Source organism: Castor canadensis, chromosome 16, assembly GCF_047511655.1.
Source record: "Castor canadensis chromosome 16, mCasCan1.hap1v2, whole genome shotgun sequence".
Lineage (NCBI taxonomy): Eukaryota > Metazoa > Chordata > Mammalia > Rodentia > Castoridae > Castor > Castor canadensis.
Window position 1 is genome coordinate 60156026 of NC_133401.1, and position 22154 is coordinate 60178179.

General features: G+C 38.0%; 1 protein-coding gene across 3 annotated transcripts in view; it reads left to right on the forward strand.

The window, feature by feature from the left end:
- Cdc42se2 (CDC42 small effector 2) overlaps window positions 1-22154 on the forward strand; it is an 88416-nt gene that overhangs the window by 47930 nt on the left and 18332 nt on the right. For all 3 annotated transcript variants that reach the window (XM_020155474.2, XM_020155476.2, XM_020155477.2), the window contains one exon: window positions 8856-9186. In XM_020155474.2, coding sequence (XP_020011063.1) covers window positions 9133-9186 — 54 coding nt within the window. In that variant the 5' untranslated portion in view covers window positions 8856-9132. The remainder of the gene's footprint in view (window positions 1-8855; window positions 9187-22154) is intronic.

The following is a 22154-nucleotide window of genomic DNA, read 5'->3' on the forward strand; positions in this document are numbered from 1 at the left end:
GGCTTGTTTGGACTTTCATTAGCCAATGAAATAGACAGATGGTAAGTATTGTTTGAAAGATTATCTTAAAATGAGTTCGTTTTTTTCAACAGGATCTTGTACACTGATCAGTTTCAAAGAAGCATTTCAACTCGTTGGGAACAGAGTTAGCACTGGTGCAGCTATGATAAGCATTATTGATAATTCATACTTAGTCATTGATTAATAATTTTGCATTTCTGTCAGAAACCTTTTTGACATTTGATAGAACTTCAGCCTCCCAGTAGTTTTACCCAGTTCTTCAAAGTCTCTAGCAAAAATGTTTGTTTTTATTTCATTCTGTGCATTTTCATCCCAGATGTACTTACTTCCTTCATGTCTTAATTTAATTAAAAAATAAACTTGCATAGTACATAAAGCAAATACCTGTGTAGCTACTACCAGGTCAGGAGGTAGAATAGGACTGGGGCTCAAGCTTAGTGGTGGGGGCTTTCCTGACCCCCAGCTTTGGGGAGGTGGAGGGGAGCCTTTATATACCTCTTCTTATTTGGAATCCCTACCCTCAAGCTGCCTCTTGAGTTGCGCTGTGATAATTTCCATGCTTTGCTTTTGTATCTATGTATGCAACTCCAAGCTAAATCGTTTAACCTGTTTTTGGAGTTCATAGAAGTTAATTCATCCTATGCATATTGTTTTGTGCCAAACTTTGGTCAACATGTGGGTCATCTGTATTGCACAGAGCTGTCATTCATTTAAATTTTGTATGAATATACCATAATTCACTTTTTTCAAAAGTATTTTTTGTCTTGATAGACTTTTAAACTATTTCTTTGCTTTTTTGGTGGCACTAAGGTTTGGACTCAGGGCCTCACACTTACTAGGCAGGCATTCTACCACTTGAACCATGGTCCCTTCCCTTTTTGCTTTAGTTATTTTTAAGATAGGTCTTGGGTTTTTTGCCCAGAGACCAGTCAGGACTGTGAATCCTCCTACTAATGCCTCCCTCATAGCTGAGATTATGGATTATACCCATCATGCCTAGCTTGTTTCTTGAGATGGGGATCTTGCTCACTTTTTGCCAGGGCTGGTCTTAAACCACAATCCTCCTGATCTCCACCTCTAAAGTAGCTGAGATTATAGTTATGAGCCAGTGTGCCTGGCCAGTATTTCTTAAAATCTTTGCCAGGAGCCAGGATGTGTGCCTGTAGTCCTAGTTACTTGGGAGGTCGAAGCCAGAGTATCACTTGAGGCCAGGAATTTGAGACCATTCTGGACAACACAGTGAGACTCTACCTCAGAACCCCACCCCCCCATTTTTAACTTGTTTTCGTTACTTTATTCTGCTGCTTGGCATTTTAATTCTGCCAACAAATAAGAGTGTGGTGCAGTTCTTTATGATGCAGGTGGTACCTTTATATCATCTGATTTCTAATTAAGTCCTCATTTCAGCCTAGGAAATTGGCAGTGCAGCATGGTATTTTTTATAAATGAGAAAGCTAGCAACTTTAACAATTACTGATGAACCTTATTTACACTTCTTAACTTAATTATCATCAGCAAAATTGTCCGAAATTATAGAAAACTAGTATCTGTAGCATTTAGGGTAGGTGGGGAAATTGATGAAGAGAGGAAACTGGTGTTGCTTAATATTTTGACTAGAAAATACTACTACTACTCTTCTTCTCTTACTCCTACAATTGCATTATTACCCTTCTTCCAGTCTCATTATACCAGTCTCATTATATAAGTCGAATCTGAGTTTTTTTGTTGTTGTTTGCAGTGGAGTTTGAACTCAGGGCCTCATACTTTCGAGGTAGGCATTCTGCTGCTTGAGCCATTCCACCAGCCCTGAGTCTTGAGCTTTTAAGTTCAATGAAACTTTGCCAATCACTGAGTTGCTGTGGGTAATTTAAGCTATTTAGTTGGGAAATAGCAAGATGTTTAAGGTTCCTTCCTTTTCTAAGATCTTACATCTTAAAAAATCTGAGTCAGTGAAATATTTCTTATGCTGTAGACCAGTCTGATCCTTTGTTTATGTGTGGAATGTGCTGAGCTGTGCTTGAGGCCAAGTTTAGATGTTGATTATTACAGAGTAACAGCCCTATTGCTATGTAGAGATTGTTTTAAAATATCAGGTTCTTTAAGTGGACATATTTTAAGCAACTTTCAACTCAAGAAGTGAAACTATTAGCATAGTTACTGTTAGTGGCAGCATTTTTTTTTTTTGGTGAAGAATTTAGTATTCTCTGAAGGTGTCTATATAAATGTTTTAGGTTTATACACTTTGAAAAAAATTTGTAAAGGAATTTTGTTGAGGAAAACAAGAAGTTAGAAAATGTATTAGTAACACATTGCAAGCCATGTTTGAAGCATCGTAAGTTCTATATATTTGCCTAGCAAATAAAAACCCACGGAGTTGCAAACATCCCCTTGGTTTGAAAGTGCATTTCAGTAGGTTAATATCTAGTAGAAATACATAGATGCACAAATTATACTCTAAACAGTCATTAAACATTAGGAGGAAATACTGTGAGTGTCATTCTAACAGAGGTAGATGGGAATGGGAAATCGTACATTTTATTTACTTTTCTTTTTTATTAATATACATTGTAAAAAGGATTGGGTTTCATGACATTTTCATACAGTGATAGAAAATACTTTGATTCTATTCATTCTCTGCCTTCCCTCCCTTCCTTCATTGGTTTAATTTAAGGTGATACAGAATTAAGAGTTCAGCAATGGCTTCAGTCTGGCAGGATCTTTAAATTCACAGTTGAGGTACAAATGGCTGACAAACTAGATATAACGAGTTACCATGATTTTTTTTAAACCAAAAGTCCTTATCCTTAAATGTACAGAAGACTCCAAGACAACACATCTTTCTAGCTATAGGTGGCAAAATCTGTCATGGCAGGGAGTCCAGGTGTTGGAACAGGAATGGGACCAGGGCCTCCATCATCTCAGGCATAAGGAATGGCTGACCTTTCTTCAGATTTCTTAACTCCACATGTGGCCAGGGCCCTTCCCCGTGGCCTTGGCTTTTAGCTCCTTCTTTTGTTCCTTCTTTTGTTTCTGCTTGAAAGCCTTTCCTTCCTCATCCATCTCCTTAGCATGCTTCTTGGGCTTTTTCAGGGGTGCTTCTTGCCACATGTGGCTGGTCATGGTGCCTGACATCCCTACCCCTTCTATTTTTCATGTCTTTTTTTTTTTTTTTTTGTAAATCTGGACTCTGCAGATGAGAGAAAATACATTTGTCTTTTTGAGTCTCACATATTTCACTTAGTATGATGATCTCCAGTTTCATTTATGTTCCCTGCAAATGACATTATTTCATTTTTTATGGCTGAATAATATTCCATTGGGTATAAATACCACATTTTCTTTTCTTTTTTTTTTATTTTTATTTTTTTCATTTTTCTTTTATTATTCATATGTGCATACAAGGCTTGGTTCATTTCTTCCCCCTGCCCCCACCCCCTCCCCCCCCACCCAATACCCAGCAGAAACTATTTTGCCCTTATTTCTAATTTTGTTGTAGAGAGAGTATAAGCAATAATAGGAAGGAACAAGGGTTTTTGCTGGTTGAGATAAGGATAGCTATACAGGGCATTGACTCACATTGATTTCCTGTGCGTGGGTGTTACCTTCTAGGTTAATTCTTTTTGATCTCACCTTTTCTCTAGTACCTGTTCCCCTTTTCCTATTGGCCTCAGTTGCTTTAAGGTATCTGCTTTAGTTTCTCTGCGTTAAGGGCAACAAATGCTAGCTAGTTTTTTAGGTGTCTTACCTATCCTCACCCCTTCCTGTGTGCTCTCGCTTTTATCATGTGCTCATAGTCCAATCCCCTTGTTGTGTTTGCCCTTGATCTAATGTCCACATATGAGGGAGAACATACGATTTTTGGTCTTTTGGGCCAGGCTAACCTCACTCAGAATGATGTTCTCCAATTCCATCCATTTACCAGCGAATGATAACATTTCGTTCTTCTTCTTGGCTGCATAAAATTCCATTGTGTATAGATACCACATTTTCTTAATCCATTCGTCAGTGGTAGGGCATCTTGGCTGTTTCCATAACTTGGCTATTGTGAATAGTGCTGCAATAAACATGGATGTGCAGGTGCCTCTGGAGTAATAGTCTTTTGGGTATATCCCCAAGAGTGGTATTGCTAGATCAAATGGTAGATCGATGTCCATCTTTTTAAGTAGCCTCCAAATTTTTTTCCAGAGTGGTTGTACTAGTTTACATTCCCACCAACAGTGTAAGAGGGTTCCTTTTTCCCCCCGCATCCTCGCCAACACCTGTTGTTGGTGGTGTTGCTGATGATGGCTATTCTAACAGGGGTGAGGTGGAATCTTAGCGTGGTTTTAATTTGCATTTCCTTTATTGCTAGAGATGGTGAGCATTTTTTCTTGTGTTTTCTGGCCATTTGAATTTCTTCTTTTGAGAATGTTCTGTTTAGTTCACGTGCCCATTTCTTTATTGGTTCATTAGTTTTGGGAGAATTTTTTTAAGTTCCCTGTATATTCTGGTTATCAGTCCTTTGTCTGATGTATAGTTGGCAAATATTTTCTCCCACTCTGTGGGTGTTCTCTTCAGTTTAGAGACCATTTCTTTTGATGAACAGAAGCTTTTTAGTTTTATGAGGTCCCATTTATCTATGCTATCTCTTATTTGTTGTGCTGCTGGGGTTTCATTGAGAAAGTTCTTACCTATACCTACTAACTCCAGAGTATTTCCTACTCTTTCTTGTATCAACTTTAGAGTTTGGGGTCTGATATTAAGATCCTTGATCCATTTTGAGTTAATCTTGGTATAGGGTGATATACATGGATCTAGTTTCAGTTTTTTGCAGACTGCTAACCAGTTTTCCCAGCAGTTTTTGTTGAAGAGGCTGCTATTTCTCCATCGTATATTTTTAGCTCCTTTGTCAAAGATAAGTTGCTTATAGTTGTGTGGCTTCATATCTGGGTCCTGTATTCTGTTCCACTGGTCTTCAAGTCTGTTTTTGTGCCAGTACCATGCTGTTTTTATTGTTATTGCTTTGTAATATAGTTTGAAGTCAGGTATTGTGCTACCTCCTGCATTGTTCTTTTGACTGAGTATTGCCTTGGCTATTCGTGGCCTCTTGTGTTTCCATATAAATTTAACAGTAGGTTTTTCAGTCTCTTTAATGAATGTCATTGGAATTTTGATGGGAATTGCATTAAACATGTAGATTACTTTTGGGAGTATTGACATTTTTACTATGTTGATTCTACCAATCCATGAGCATGGGAGATCTCTCCACTTTCTATAGTCTTCCTCAATCTCTTTCTTCAGAAGTGTATAGTTTTCCTTGTAGAGGTCTTTCACATCTTTTGTTAGGTTTACACTTAGGTATTTGATTTTGTTTGAGGCTATTGTAAATGGAATTGTTTTCATACATTCTTTTTCCGTTTGCTCATTGTTAGTGTATAGAAATGCTAATGATTTTTCTATGTTGATTTTATATCCTGCTACCTTGCTATAGCTATTGATGATGTCTAGAAGCTTCTGAGTAGAGTTTTTTGGGTCTTTAAGGTATAGGATCATGTCGTCTGCAAATAGGGATATTTTGACAGTTTCTTTACCTATTTGTTAAATACCACATTTTCTTTATTCATTCATCTGTTGATGGACACTTTGGCTGATTTAATAACTTATCTCTTGTGAGCAGTGCTGCGATAAACATGGCATTTCTATTGTAGGTTGGCTTTGATTCCTTTGGATGTTTGCCCAAGAGTAGTATAGCAGGATCATAGGTACTTCTAATTTTAGTTTTTGAGGAAGCTCCATACTGATGTCTATAGTGGCTGACATTCCCACCAACAGTGGCTAAGGATCCCCTCCCCTTACCAGCATTTGAAAACGTACATTTTAAATTTTGCACAATAAGGAATGTAACGAAAATTTGAATTTGGGAAAAAGTGGGATGATCAAGTATTTATTATGGATTATAAAACCATTCATGAATTTTAAGTAATAAACAGAAGGAACGCTTAGTTAAAGCAAGAAAAAAAAAAAGGAAAATGCAGCAGTTCCTAATGTTGAATTAATATTTGAAGGTAGTTTTGGCAATTTCCATGTAAATGAGAAAATGTGATTTACATGGAATAAACCAAGTAGATTTCAAAACAGGTAACTTCATGTCTGTGTATGCTACCACAATGTTGAGTTGAAAGAATTTGAAGTTTTAAACAAAGACGTATTTGTCCTCATAGAATTGGTAAAAGAAATTTACTTCATTTCACGGTATCTTCTTAATGGGTCAAGGTCTGACCCAGGGCGGAGTTGAACTTGGTAGGATCAACCCTGAATCAGCAGGTCCTAAATTACAGTCAGGGACTATAAGTTTTGGTGTGTGCTTGAATAGTAGGTTGAGTAGAGATAACAGTGTACTTACTGTCCATTTCAAAAAGCTGAAGAAAGGACTTTGAAAACTTTCACTATAAACAAATGATAAATGTTTGAGGAGGTAGGTGTGTTTAACCTGACTTAAACATTGTACAACGTATACATGTATGAAACATTACATGGCATGTATGATTTCTCATGTTTTTATGTGTTAAAAAACAACCACTGAGATAATGTTCATGACATTGTGAATAAGCTTTTCCTCTTAAATTTCCTCCTAACAGGATTGGGTAGAGGAAACAAGTGAAATTTACAGTTCTTTTGATAGAAAAGAAAACCTGGCAGTATTTGTTCAAGCAGTGGACAAAGGCCTCCATTTCCTGGTTTTAGACTGGGTGAAATAAGGAGTGTTTTGTTCTTGCTTAAAATAAGCATCCCAGCAAGGTGTGGTAGGGCATGCCTGTAATCCCAGCTAGTGCAGGAGGATTGCAAGTTCAAGGCCAGACTGGGCTATGTTATGAGATTGTTTCCAACAAAAACAAAAAGCATTCCAGCTTTTAGATTCTAATTATGGCAAGAATATAAATTTCCCTTCCCTTTGCTCTTTTTTGACTGTGTGTTTAAATCTTAACATGTCATTTCCTATAATATATTAGAAGACTTATCCTCTGGTCTGTGTAGAATCAGGATCCAGAATTTATGCTTTCCTACTTAGATCTGTGACATTGAACAGACAGGCATTTGTCTTTAGACATTTTCATCTATGCCGAGGTAAAAAGAATTACTGTAATCCTGTCCTCTCAGGTGTAGAGTCATGGCTTTTGAGAAAGCAAAAAGGAGGACTAAATTCACTTGATGTTCAGGGCTCTGTAGTAGTTGTTTATAGTTGGCAAAACTTACACATGTATGATGTTTCCTTCAAAAATTTATCAATGTGTGATTATATTTTTCCACTTGGGACGGGAACATTAGCATCTCTGGATAATCAAATTTAGACATTGTCTTTGATCTTTTCATTTCAGTGATGGCTTTTTTCTGTATTTTTCCTCATACATTGTATTTTAATACTTTATATCCATGTGCAGACAATGCACATGTTTTGACTACTCCTTTGCTTCCACTCCTTTTTCAGCCTACTCCACTGAACTGCTATAGGCAGAGCCTCCAAATGTCTCCCTGCCACACAACCTGAGACAGTTCTCCATATTCCCCTTTTTAATGGGAGTTAATACTGTTACTTACTTCTTCCTTGAAAAAGGCTCTGGTAACCCCACATTTAACTGCTTTTCCTTCACTCTCTTGTTCTGACAACACCCAGACCTCCTTTGCGGACCCTTCTTTATCCATTACATAAATGGGGTCATTCCTCACAGTTCTTTGTTGAGTCCTTGTTGCTTCTCATGATACTGTTTCCTCTAGACTGTCATCATTGCTTCAGTCATAATTGGCTGGTGATTCTAAGACTTCTTGGCTTCAGATCTATATTCAGTTGTCTGATGGACATCTTCACTTAATGTTCAAAGTAGGCTATAAGTGATACATACCCATTTCAACCTAGCTTCAGGCTAAGAGGGAGACACATTGCCTCACAAAACCAAACTTGAGATGCACAGGCAAAACTGGTCTTGGAGATGACTGGAACCACTTTGAGCTCCTCTTCTCATCAGCATTATTATCTCAGCACTGTCTGTGGATCATGGTTTATTGAGGTGATTCTTCAAGTTGACATCTTGGGAGCTGGGAATCAAAAGTAGGTCTACTCTTTGTCCAACTCTGGAATGTAAAGTATCTTGACTCATTCTGTCTTGGTGTTGGTGGGGATGGATCTAATGGCTTAATTCATGGAAAGAAGCCTAACATAACCCGATCCAACATTTGTGTACAATTCTAATTTCATTGGATGAGGTGATAATTGTAAAGCTTTTGATGCGCTGTGGCTGCTTGATTATCTTCTTTGAGTCACTTGCTGGGTCAGTTACTCTATTGGTTGTCTATGAGAACTAGGACTGAGCTAAAGGGAGCATGAAAATGATCAGTGTTTTCATGGAAGTAGAGATTATGGCAATCATATGTTCTATTTGGTGATTAAAAACAAACTTATTAAATAATTCATACTGTTATAAAACAATGCTCAATGAAAGCAAGGATTTGTGATTGCTTTCACTGTTAGAACCCTAGCACTCAATGTTGAAGAGATAGTAATGATTAGAACGCCTCCTTTGCAAGCCCAAACCCCAGGTCACCCAAAAAAAAAAAAAAGAACACAGAATTAAAAACATTGTTCGGTGAATAACAGTTTGCTAAAATCTGGATTTTGGGTGGCACTGGGGTTTGAACTTAGGGCCTCATGCTTGCTAGGCAGGTGCTCTTACCACTTGAACCACTCTGCCAGCCCTTTGTGTAATATTTACTCTGAATTTTTATCACAGATTTAAGAAATGAAAGCTTCCAAGTATAACTAAAGTTAATCTCTTTCACTTATTTTCTTTTTTTTTCCCTAGGCTATCTGCTATCCTCCCTGGGTCAAGACAGCTGCTTTATACCTTCTTGCTAGTTCAGAAACACATCTCTGGAACCAGAAGCAAAGAAAGGAAACAGTTTGACTCTTTAAGTTGTCTCCGTAAAGATATTTGACTTCCAAGAATAAAGCCACAGTACAGTAAAACTATCAGTTTGATGAACAGTCCTCATACCAAGGGTCCTACATACCTTGGTGGGGTTTTCTAAATTGAGATTTGGAACCTTCATTGGTGCTCATTTCTGTCTTGGACTGTAAGCATGAGTGAATTCTGGTTGTGTTTCAATTGCTGCATTGCGGAACAGCCTCAGCCTGTAAGTATGATGCAACATTTGTGTACATTGGGTGGGTGCTTATTAAATATACCACTGGTTCCCAAGCTAAGAATTGGGACTTTAGCAGTAATTGCAGGGCAGTTCTAAGAGTGTCGCAGACAACAGTTCAGTGGAACTCTGAACATTTGCTTAAAACAAAGAGGTTAGTATGTTTTTAGTAGATATATGTCCAAAACAGTGCCTGGCTATTTTACATGACTGGGAAGATTGTGCTCCTTTATTGCATAGACAGCTGGAGGAACAGGACAGAAAAAGGAGACCTGACATAAAAGACCCATGTCAGCCTTGGATGTCGCTGGGTGGAAGATGTGACAACCAGAGTCCCTTCCCATTCTTCTCAACTTAACCATCTCATTTTCTCCACAGCAACCTCTGGGAAAGATACCATGGTTTTTATTTTTCAATTGAAACGCGCCCACAGCCTGTTGTTGTTAAGTGGTCTTGGCTGACTTCTTTGACATGTCCTTTTGTGTCTTATAACCAGTGCATTATAGGTTAGAAATCCTGCCCACCAGCCTTCATATTTTTGTAGTTCCCTACAACAAAAGTCACCTGAAGGCTGGGGATGCAGTTCAGTGGTAGAATGCTTGCCAACATGTGCAAGGTCCTGTGTTTATTCGTTCTCTCTCTCTTTCTTTCCTCTCTGTCTTTCTCTCTATACCTTTAGCCATTCCGCCAGCCCTTTTTTGTGATGTGTTCTGAGTAGCTAGGATTACAGGTGTGAGCCACCGGCACCCAGCCTCTGAATTCTTTTCTTTTTGGTTTGCTTTGCTGTAGCCCAGTCTGGCCTTGAATTTGTAATTCTCCTGACTCAGGTTCCCTAGTGCTGAAATTACAGACATTATAAATGTGTACCCCCATGCTTGGCCCCTTGTTTTGTTTTGTAACTCTTAGGTGAGAAAGAAAAGACTAAAGATGATTGGAGTTGGGTATCTTTCTCTTCCCTGAAGGTGTTAAGTTTCTGGTAAAGCTCTAGTTGGTTGGTTAGGCTCTGATAAGCTAGTTTCTTTTGGGGGGCAGGCTTTGTCAAGAATAGAATGTTCTGACTTATTTCATCATGGTAAACCCCCCCCTCCCAACACATACACCCTTATACCCTTTTGCTGAAACACAGGACATCTTTCTTCTGTCCTCACTGTGAAAATCTGATACAGTTCCTGAAGATAAAACCTGTGGATGTGTAGGGGCCCAAAGCTGCCCCACCTAGAGTATATGATACTCCATCTTGTCCACTAAGTCTCCAGTGGTTCATCTATGACAACAGTTTAGGTTTTCCCACACCAGTACTGGATCCTGAGGAGATTTCTGCTCTGGTAGGTTATGTTCATCTGTTTGTCTATCTCTCTCTCTGGTGGTAGTAGGGTTTGAACTCAGGGCCTTCTGCTTGCTAGTCAGGCACTCTACCACTTGAACCACACCTTTGCCCCTTTTGCTTTAGCTATTTTTCTAATAGGTTCTTGCTTTTATGTCTGCACAGGTCTGGACCAGGATCCCTCCTGTTTATGCTTTCTGCATAGCTGGGATGACAGGAACACACCATAATGCCTAGCTTTTTATTGGTTGAGATGAGGTTTTGCTAATGTTTCCCAGGCCAGCTCCAAACCACAATCTTCTTCCTGAGTAGTTAGGATTTACAGGGGTCAGCCACTGTGCTTGGTAACTCTCTGTTGCCTGTCCTCTCCAAGACAGCAGTTTTCTCTATGACCTCAGTTCTCTGATGGATTCAAGAAGAGTTGTTGGTTTTCAGTGACTACTTCTAGGCTCCTTACATGCTGAACCAGAAACAAAGTCAAATTGCTATATTTTAAAGATTGACTTACTGGCATCAACCACAATGTATATAATAAAGTGAATTCTCTTCCAGCATACAGTATAGGTCTATTCACTTATGAGGAAAAATAGAAGACACAGGTTAGGAATTTAAGTAGCTGGAGCACTAGACCTTGTAAGTATGAGATAATCAGAAATACCTTTTCTGTACAGAAAGACTTTGCAACTTGAGGTTTTTTTTTTTTCTTTTTCCCCCTGCATAGAACATTTAACAGGTCAATTACTCTTTTTTTTTTTTTTTTTGAACATTTGCTGGCTTTATTATTTTGCCTCATATCAACAGTTACATGTAAAGATTATGTCTTTGCTTTTTTAAAATTTATTTTCTTTTTTTAATTGTATTAATATGTGCATACAATGTTTGGGTCATTGGGTCAGTTATTCTTTACTAAATAAATATTTATGTGAAATATTGCACAAAAATTCCGTGGACACCTGATTTCTTAAACTTTTAGACTTGGTGAGAAAAAGTACACAAAGCTAAATAGGCTTGTGGTTGCTGTAGTAGAAGAGTAGCTCACTGTTGTCATCAGAAGGAAACAGGTTTAAAGAATGCAGTCACGGCTGGGTGTGGTAGAGCATGCCTATAATCCCAGCTCCTCAGGAGGTGGAGGCAAGAGGATTGTGAGTTTAAGGTCAGCCTGGGCAAAAAAGGTAGTGGTGAGACCCTGTCTCAAAGAAAAGAAAAAAGCCAAAAGGAGCAGGGCATAGCTCGAAGGTAGAGTGCTTGAAGGTCTGGGTTCAATGCCTAGCACTGCAAAACCAAAATAGGCTCATGCCGTAATTCTAGCTACTGAAGAGGCAGAGGTCAGGAGGATTGCGGTTCAAAGCCAGCCCCGGCAAATAGTGCTCGAGATCCTATCTTGAAAAACCCATCACAAAAAATATGGACTGGTGGAATGGCTCAGGGTGTAGGCCCTAAGTTCAAACTCTACCGTCACAGAAAACAAAAAACTCCTTATTTCTCTTTACAGTCTATGGAAATGTATATTTGCTGTTTTACTATGAAAGCTGCTTGGTCATCTTTAAAGTTTACTTTTCTAAACTATTTTATGAAGTAAAGTGTAATATGTCAGCTCTCTCACTCATTCTATATCACTCCTGCACTTGTACTTTCCGTGTGTGAAAAAGGAGCAGTTCAGTCTAGGAAGAAAATAGAATCATTTTTCTCTTCCTCCTTCTCCTTCATTTGAACACAGTGCAGTACACGGTATAACAGAGTCCTATGCTTTGAGCCATGGTAATCCAAAATGTTTTAGTTGACTCTAAATGCTGTTGCTGAGTAGAGCTAAGGTTGTACATTTTAAATTGGATGATTGCTGCCTTGCAGCTTAATTAAAAAAGAAAATGTTTTGTCAGCTGTTTTCAGGAATGTAGTGACTTCCCCTACTTATGTGCATCAGTGTTGTGGTGAACGTCCTAGGTATCCTTATGCTTTCTTCTTTAATGTTTTCCTGGGTGGCACTAGTGTAGTGGATTGTGCTTGTCTCTGCAATGTGTTTCATGCATGGATGCAGCGTCTCCATCGAGTAGTGCCTGGGATTCTGCAGTGAGCAAAACACGGCTGCCTTCACAGCTCTCTGTAGTAGGAAAGATACTTACGTCTAATAAGTATTTATGATGTCAGGTGTGGTGACAACTACTCTGTGGGAAAAGAAAGCAGAAAAGGAAAATAGGGTGATATGGGAGGAATAGGAATATTTATTAAATAGGGTATTCAGAAAAGGCCTCTCTGAAATGTTGCACAGTAAGCAAGGCCTTAGGGGAATAAGGCACCCTGGTGCCTAGGGACATGCAGATTGCATGTGCGGGAGGAATGTCCATCAAGGCTGCATGACTGGAAGCCAAGGGACCAGTGGTGGGAATGGGTCAGAGAGGTGAGCAGGGGAATTCCAGGTTGTAAAAAGACTTTGGATTTTATTCTTTGTGAAATGGGAAATCAGTGGATGGTTTTGAGCAAAGGAGCCAGTGGAAGAATATACACTTTCTAAAGTGGTTTGCAGCCTGCAGTCAACTAAGCCGGTGAGTCCTCTTCCGCTGTCAGGCTTGAGTGTGTAGTGTGTGGTGTGTTTTGTACTAAGTTGGCTGTTCCTGGGACTTTTCTTCCATTTGTTGTTGTTCTGATGTACAGTTCTATCCCATAATAGCAAGCGAGAGGGAGGGGTGCAAATGATGGTGCTGGACTTGCCATAGTAGATCACAGGAAGGGCACTGTGGTTAGTGTTTAGCTAGTTGGAGGTTTCCTTCTGGGTATAGTGGTGTACACCTATAATCCCAGCTTTTGAGGGGCTGAGGCAGGAGGATCTTGCTGGTGTTTAACTCATGAGCATCCTGCCTTAGCCTCCCGAGTGCTGGGATTACAGGTGTGTGCCACCACATCCTGCTTGGAATTAATTTTTGAAGAAGAGATCTAATTAGATTTTCCATTCAGGGACTCTCTGCTCCAGAAGTACTTACCGTCTTTTGCCACTGGTAACACACCCACCCACACCCACACCCACATACCCACACCCACACACCCACACACACACACACACCCCCACACCCCCCCCACACCCACACCCACCCTGTGCAATGCTTTATATGAGAAATATCATACATATGTAATATGTATTACTTCTGTAATTACATACACAAATATATAACATGCGTGCACTGTCGTAATGGTATGCGCATATGTAACCTAAGAGCCATTGTCTTTTATGGTAAATGCTGAATATTTTGGAGACGTGTCCGTATACCAAGTGCCTCTATGTGTGCATGAGTCAGGCTCTGCATCCTATTAGATTCTATTACTCATTCGTCCATCATCATGCTAGTACACTTGTATTTACTTTATATTGTCCTTCTATCCGGGAGGGCAGATCTTTTCTCTGTGTTCTTTTGTAATGTTTTGGCCAGTCTTAATCCTTAATTTTTCCATATAAATTTTAAAATTAATTTCTTAGGTTTTCTAAAAGACCCACTTGGACTTGGATTAGACTTTGATTGAATTTATAACAGGTATTCCCATTCATGAGACTTGTATATGTCCTCATTTAAAAACCATTTCCATAAAAGCTTTTTAAAGTAAAAGTGTTTAAATATATTAAAAATAGGCCGTAGTATAATAAACCCCATTTCCCATCTTGCAGCCTCAGCAGTTTCAGTTCTTGTTTTTATCTTATTCCATCCATTTCCCCCTTTCCTGTTTTATTTTGCAACTAAATCCAAGTCATGTCATTTTACCCATAGTTATTTCAGTATTTGTCCCCAGAAGATAACTCAACATTAATACCAAAGACTTAATAACTTCAAGGGATTTATTTTACATATCAATGTATAGTACAGGGAATAGCTGTGACACGGAGGAAAGTGGTATTACTCCAGCAAGGAATGGCACTTTGCTGGGCCTACAATAGCTTTCAGTATCCTTTCTGATTACATCCTTGTTCCAACACCTGAGGAACTACTACCCTGGTTGGTAAATTGATTCCCATTCTCTAATTTTATCTTCTGTATAGGTAGCCCTAAACAATATAGATATAGATATAATCTTGTGTTTTGAAAAATTTAGTATTTATAAGACCAGTACTTTTGTTTTTTTGTTTGTTTGTTTGTTTTTTGTAGTGAAAATGATAAAGTTTATTAGAAAAGAAATTTAGTGTAACAGGATAAAAGTATGGAGAAATGGGAAGAAAAACAAAAGGGAGCAACATTTCCTGCTCCCCATGTAGGAAAAGGAAGTAAAGACTTCGAGTCTGATCAATATTGATGCAGGTGGCTAAACTTCATCTTCATTCTTCTTTAGCCTTTTGTTGTATGGCTAGCTATACTATAATAGATTTATCCATCATATAGTTCTTTTGATGAATCTGGGTTATCAGCCATGGGACCGTTATGAACAGTGCTTTTTTGTGCATTTGTGTGCATATGGCCTAGAGACCACAGGAGTGAGTTTCTCTAGGGAACATACCTGCCAGTGAAATTACTGCCTCTGGAGTCTGAGTGTGTTTGCCTCAATCATGCAAGGCCAAATTGGTACCAATTTGGTGTTACATTTACATTCCCACCAGTAATTTGAGTGTTCCATCATTGCATATTTTCATACTTTTAAAGTTTTTATCAGTGGAAGAAAATGTGGTGACATCTCTTTGAAGTTTAGCCTTGTGTTTGCTTGCATTTTAATATGAGAGTGAACAGTAATTATGGCTTATTTGACTTTTAGTTTATGAGTCTTGGGATTATAACTAGAGATTTGAAATAAAATTCCCTAATTCAGCTCTTCCACACTTGTTTATTAGCATATTCCATTTATAGTACACATAGATCAGTCTTTTAGACTATTAGAAAAAGCTGTTTAGAAATGTCAAAGCAGATTAAATGAAGATATTACACTATAACATCTTTCAGTTTTATTTCAAGTATGGTTGGATATTTAACTCAGTACTTTCTACTTGCTCTCTTTCTAGTAACTTTTGGAGAAAGTTACTAGACTAGTAACATGCAGTCACTAGTCATCTATATGCTAAATATTAGCAGAATTTAATTTTGTAAAGTGGTGAAAAGCAAACATGGTAGTCCTAGTATTTCCCCCCACGCTCCAGCAGAAAATTGAGTACGAGGGCCCTAGATGAGCACATCCCATGTTGCACACTGTCAGTGGCAGAACACATAACCTCCTGTGTTCTTGAAGAACATGCTCACATGCAGCTCAGGAATTCAGAAACAGGAGGGCTTTGCTTTGCTTTGTCTTTCTGTTTGAGACAGGGTTTTGCTACCTACCTTAGACAGGCCTGGAGCTGCCTGTCTTCCTTCCTCCATCCACCTTCTGATCTTTAGTCACACGTTCTTTATTATGACAAAAAGTAATTACTGTGTAAGGGAAAATTAAAGTCAAAAATGTTTTTGATGAATGAGAAGAAAAAAAAAACTGTTGGGATCAAATAATTAAAAAAAATACTTTTGGCAAATAAGCCCTGGTTTTACTTTATTTTCTATGTGCTCATCATGGTCTGTCCTTATGTTCATAAACAAAATCCTCTTCATTGTAGCAGACAATGTTAAGTGGAGTCCCTGTGAGCTCCTATTAACTGGCAGTTTAACGAATACTGAAACATTTCTTAAAAGATCTTTGTTTGCAAGTCATCTGACCACATCTGGGAGATGTTTGTGTTTATTTAGAAAACACAATCTTTGGTTACAAGTTCTGTCACTGTGTTGTGTGAAGGTCTGTATCTTTTCATGAATTCTTAAAATGGCTAAAATAAAGCTGCTTCTGTAACACCAATAGCATGAAGATAATTTTTCCCCCCCTTGGGGAAAAAAAAAACTGTCAGAACAAAGAGGATTAATTAGGGTTTTGTTTAGCATTAACAAGATTCACATGGCATAATATACACAATTAGGAAAGAAGGGAATACTGGTAAGGACCTTAAATTTTATTAATTTTCAATCAGTAATAGGCAGGGAAAGGCTAGATTATGCATTGTTGTAGAGAAAATGTTTGTGGCACGTATATAATCTAATTAAAGACAAGTTTGAGTTTAATTATCTGGGACTGGTATTTATGAAGTCTATATCATATTGAACATTTTTAAAGCACTTTTAAAGAATCTCTTCATCTAAAATGTAAACACATGGTAAGAAAAAAATTCTGTTTTTCATCTTTTTCTGCCTTAGACTTTTAACAAACAGGAATTATTTTAGATCAATTTTATTAGCACCTCTCATTCAGTACATTCTATCTATACTCGTAAGTACCAAGTATTATAAACGTTGATCTGGTCTTTTATTATCTTTGTACATAGTAAAAATTCTTCTGATTTTTACATATTTCTAGTACTTATGTTCTGTCTACTTTTGCAGATTTAACTTTCTTTTAGTTTCTTGGAACTTTTTCTTTCCCATGTCAGTGTTGGGGGTTGAACCCACTGCCTTGTGTGTGCTAGTACTCTACCAGTGAGCTATAATGTACTCCAGTAGTAACGCTTATATTCTTTCATTTTAGTAGTTGGGATTCCATTTGTTTTGCTTTTATTTGTGATTTATTTTTACACAATCATAAAATTTTATCTCTTAAAGGCTAAGCCAACATCTAGTCAAATGTGTGTGTGTACACACTCACACTATACATTTGCAAACTGCTATAATATTACTTTGGAAACTATATTAAGCAATTAAGGGCCAGGCATAGTGTCAGTAATTCCAGCTGTATGGGAGGCAGAGATTGGGAGGATTGCAGTAGTTCAAGTGTTAGAGCATCTGCCTAGCAAGCTTGAGGTTGAGTTCAAACCCCAGTACCAACAACAACAACAACAACAACAACAAAAAAACCCAAAGAAAACGAAAGCAAGAAAGGGTTGGGAGTGTCATGGCTCAGATGATAGAGTGCTTGTCTAACAAGCATGATGTATATAGTACTGCCAAAAACAAAACAAAACAAAAAAAAAAACAAGCTATGCCTGTAATCCCAGCCTTGGGAGACAGAGATCAGGAGGATTCAAGGCTAGCCAGGGTAAAAAGTTAGTGAGACTCCCATCTCAACCAATAGCTAGTCATGGTGGCATGTACCTGTTATCTCAGCTGCATGAAAAGCATACATAGGAGGATCGTGGTCCAGGCCAGCTCAGGCATAACCTTGAGACCCTGTCTGCAAAATAACTAGAGCAAAAAGGGATGGGGGTGTGGCTGAAGAGGTACAGGTGCCTGCTTGGCAAACATGAGGCCCTGTATTTAAAACCTAGTATCACCAAAAACAAAAGTTAGCTAGTAAACAAGTTAAGACTAGTTGAATTAGTGGCAGATCCTTTTGCATTTAGTGTGGTTTAGTAAACTTTATCTACCATGTAAATTAATACTTTTACTGGATCTGAAGTTGAGTTGTGAGACTATGTGACTATATACCACTACTTTTCATAAGTTATGGTGAAATCAGTATTATATTTCAGTAATAAAATTTCATTTTATTTTGCTATTAAAATGTTTATTATTGTCTACCCTTTCTACCTTTTAAATTCAAGGTTCTGAGTTCTTACAAGTTCATTTAAACCATATAGGTTTAAATATTTCCACATATATTAATAATACATGCTTGTCATTTCTAATTTCCTCTTTTGCTTTTTTTTCATTCTGGTCACTCTTTGGTTTTGGCTTTAATTTCTCTAGGTAGCAGTTGGGTGATGTCTTCGCTGGGATTTTAACATGCACAAATATTTCTGCAAGATCCCGTCATGTGCATAAGCTGTGCTCAGAAGTTATTAGGATAGTGGGAACAGTGTTAGCTGTGTGTTAGGCCTGCACGTTGGCTAATGAAATACAATCTCGATTATTACTGGGTGCCATCTTCTCATCTACCTTAAGAACAGATAAAATTAGTAAGAAATATAAGACAGATAAATGTACTTCCCATCGTGCTTAGCTATGGGAAATGGCTTCATTTTCACAAGCTTCAAAATCTAAGACTTTTCCTCTTCATATGAGGCCTGGTTCTCTGTGAACTTAACAGTTGTTCAGATATTGATTGGTGTGATTACCAGTGCCAATGCTTATTTGTTCTTTGACCTTGAGGACATTAATTAAACCTCTGAAAATGGGAATGGTGACACTTCTATCATAGGATCCCATATGTTAAAGTAGGTAATGGATTAGAATGTATTAGTAATATATTCTAATTTATGCAAGGTGCTTAGCATAATGCCTGACATACAGTAAGAATTATTATTAAGGATGTTGAATTGATAAATTACACATTTTTCTCATTTAAATAATTTTTTTGCTGTGTTTTTGTTTTTATCTCCAGTGGTTATTTTTAAGCCCATCACATTTGAAATGAACAGGACTGAATTGGTCTCTTATCATAAGTATTTTGTTTTAGTTTTGTTTTATTGTCTTTCCAAAAGAGATCTGGTTGTCTAATGTAAAAGAGAATGTTGGACTGGAGAATGTACACACACAAATTCTCCACCCTCTTGAAATTTCACAAAGCGTTAAAGGCGTTTAGAAAACAAAAGTATAAAAGATAAAACTGAGAGTGGAGAGAATCAGTAACAATGGATAAGAGATCATAGAAACTAGTTAGATGGTAGAGCAGGAATTGACTTAGCTGAATGCAGCCACAACCTCAATTGCACAGAAGGGGATATTGAAATGAAACCAGCCAACACTTTACCTGCTTCTTAGAAGGCCTGCAAGTTTCAAACCCCAAACACTGGCCTTTATCAGTTCCTTTTCTGGAGAACTTACTGGCTCTACAAAAACCCTGCTGATACCAGCAGTTCTGAGTTCCCTAAGGAAAAAGCCAGCCCTTCATTGAACTCAACATTCAGCGCCTGCTAAACCTTATTTGGATAGTCAGCCATGTCAGATATGAGGAAAACTAGCAGAAAACTGAGTAAAACAGGTTACAGGAAATCGAAAAGAACAAAACACAACAAAAAGCACAACGAGACACATGACTACAAAAGGAAGAAAGAGAAAGAAGTGAATAACAAGAATCAGTGCTTAGAGAATATGGCAGCTAAAATTAAGCACGTGATGGCTGGGGGTGTGTCTCAAGTGGTAGAGTGCTTGCCTAATAGGCATGAGGCCCTGTGTGCAGTCTGCAGTATTCGGGAGGATTACATTCAAGGCAAGCCTGGGCAAATAGTTTGCAAAACCCCACCTCCATAATAACTAGAGTCAAATTGGCTGGAGGTGTTGTTCAAGCAGTAGAGCACCTGCTTTGCAAGTGCAAAGCCCTGAGTTCAAATCCCAGGTCTCCGCACCCCCCTCCAAAAAGAGAAGTGACGGAAAACAGAGGGGGAAAAACTAAGAAAATTAGGATGGTCAATGTAGGAAGTTCAAAATATGCCTAATTAGTTCCAAAAAAGAACAGAAGCATTGAAGGAAAACTAAAAAAAAAAAAAAAAATTTATATACTATCAAAGTAATACAGAAAAGTTTCCCTACACTTAAAAAACCATGAATCTCTTGGTTTAAGGGTCTGTTGAATAAAAACACCCCAAACCACTTAGTGAAATTTCACACTATCTGGACTAGTCATTTAGCTGTTTAAGCAGTTACACCACAAGATATTTATGGAGGATGTTGGGACAATTAATGATAATTCTATAGAAACTTAAGTAAACAAACAGAAGCAATTCCAACATAAAGCATACAAGAAAAATTAATTATTGTACACTGCCTGGCTCAACTGTATAAGCAGTATGTACCTAGAGGTAATATAAGCATTCATGTTTTCTTTCTGCATTTTTACATAGTAAATGTCTAGGGGAATTATATGAACTTCCTTGAAACATATAAATTTTCATTGCAGAGCAACAGTCAGTACATAGTGTGAAGGAAAGACTCCTTCAAGCTCCTTTCAAGCTGTGGGCCCTTGAAAGCAATGTGGTTTCCCTAGGCACATCGTCCTGTGCCACAGGTGATCTCAAGCTTAGTGGTCTAAAACAATAGCACTGAAGTCACGTGTCCAGTATAGATCGTCACGCTACATCATGTTTCTTTGTGTGATACACATGGCATTTTTGCTTGTCACTTATTGAAGGTAGGTGTCTTACATACACCATCTGAAACAATATTGGAGCTGTGGTGACAGAAGCTTTTAGTGTAAAGACTTCTAATAACCTAGAAAAGCGATTTCAGATTATTATTTTTTTGGCCTATTTTGTGCTTCACTTTTCATACTTGGAATATGTGACTTAAATAAGATACTAACTTTAAATAGTACAAAAGGAGACTGTTCACTTCAGGTTTCTCACTGAGAGAAGACAATTGCTACTTCCTTCAGTTTTGTAGGTGCTCTACACTTGAGCCGTTCTGGCAGCCCTTTTTTTGTGTATGATAGGTTTTTGTTCTTTTTTTTTTGAGATAGGGTCTCTGGAACTATTTGCCTCAAACCTAGATCCACCTGAGCTCTGCCTCCCGAGTAGCTAGGATTACATGCGTGAGCCACTGGCGCCCTGCTTGAATATCTTTTGACTAAAAATGTTACAGCTGCTATCTTTTAAGAACTATTAAGAGTTATTACTTGTTGTCAGTCTGGAATCCCTTAAACTATTTAGGTATTTAAAAACAAAAACAAACTAGCCATGGCTCAAGCCTTTAATCCTAACTATGCAGGAAGCATAAATCACTGTCTGGGCAGGCCTGGTTACAAAGGGAGACCGTAGCTCAAAAGTAACCAAAGTAAAGAAAGGGGTGGGGGTCTAGCAAGGCCCGAAGCCCAATTCCTAGTACTTCCAACCCCCACCCCCATTAAATACCTTCGGTAGTGTGGAAGTGAAGCAAGGTCTGTCAGTGCTTAGTTCCTGACCTTATGCCGTATCAAATGAATTTGGTGTACAGATAACGAGCAAAGGTGGAAGCTTGTGGTGGGATTTTAAGCTGTTTTTTTTTACATGATTACACACAAAAGCTTAAAAGAGGAAGTTTATTTTGTGCACCATATTAGAACTTAAATAATAGCATAAGACCTGGCATTAATTTGTAACAAATTCCTCTGGTGAATCAGTTTTTATATTTTTAAAGTCATGATGATAATGCCTTTTTTCAAGGTTACCAGCATCTTTGTTTCTAATGCTTTTCTGTAACCGTCCTTGTGCTATTTTAATACGTTTTGCTTACTATTCAAACAGCCTAATTTATGTATTACCAGAGGTAGTCTGACTTGTGCATGGACACAGATGGAAATGGTGGTTTAGCTCAGGTCAGCACTGATGTCTGCAAATAGAGACATGTTTCATAAAATCTCTTTTTATCATCATTTTCAAATTCTAATGATTCTAAAACCATGACTTACTTTTTGGAGAACTTGGTTAGGGCCCAGAGGTGAAGAATGAAAATGATAAAAAAGTAGATCATGTGAAGGAACAATGGAGTTGAAGTTATCTATTTCCAGTCTATGAGATAGAAATAGACTTTTTAGTAAAATTTGATTTTTTTTTTTTTTTTTTTTTGATGATACTGGGGTTTGAACTCAGGGCTGCACACCTGCCAGGCAGGCACTCTATCACTTGTGCCATTCCAACAACCCTTTTTTGTGTTGGGTGTTTTTGAGATAGAGTCTCACAAACTATTTGCATGGGGCTGGCCTTGAAAACTGAGATCCTTCTGATCTCTGCTTACAAGCATGAGCT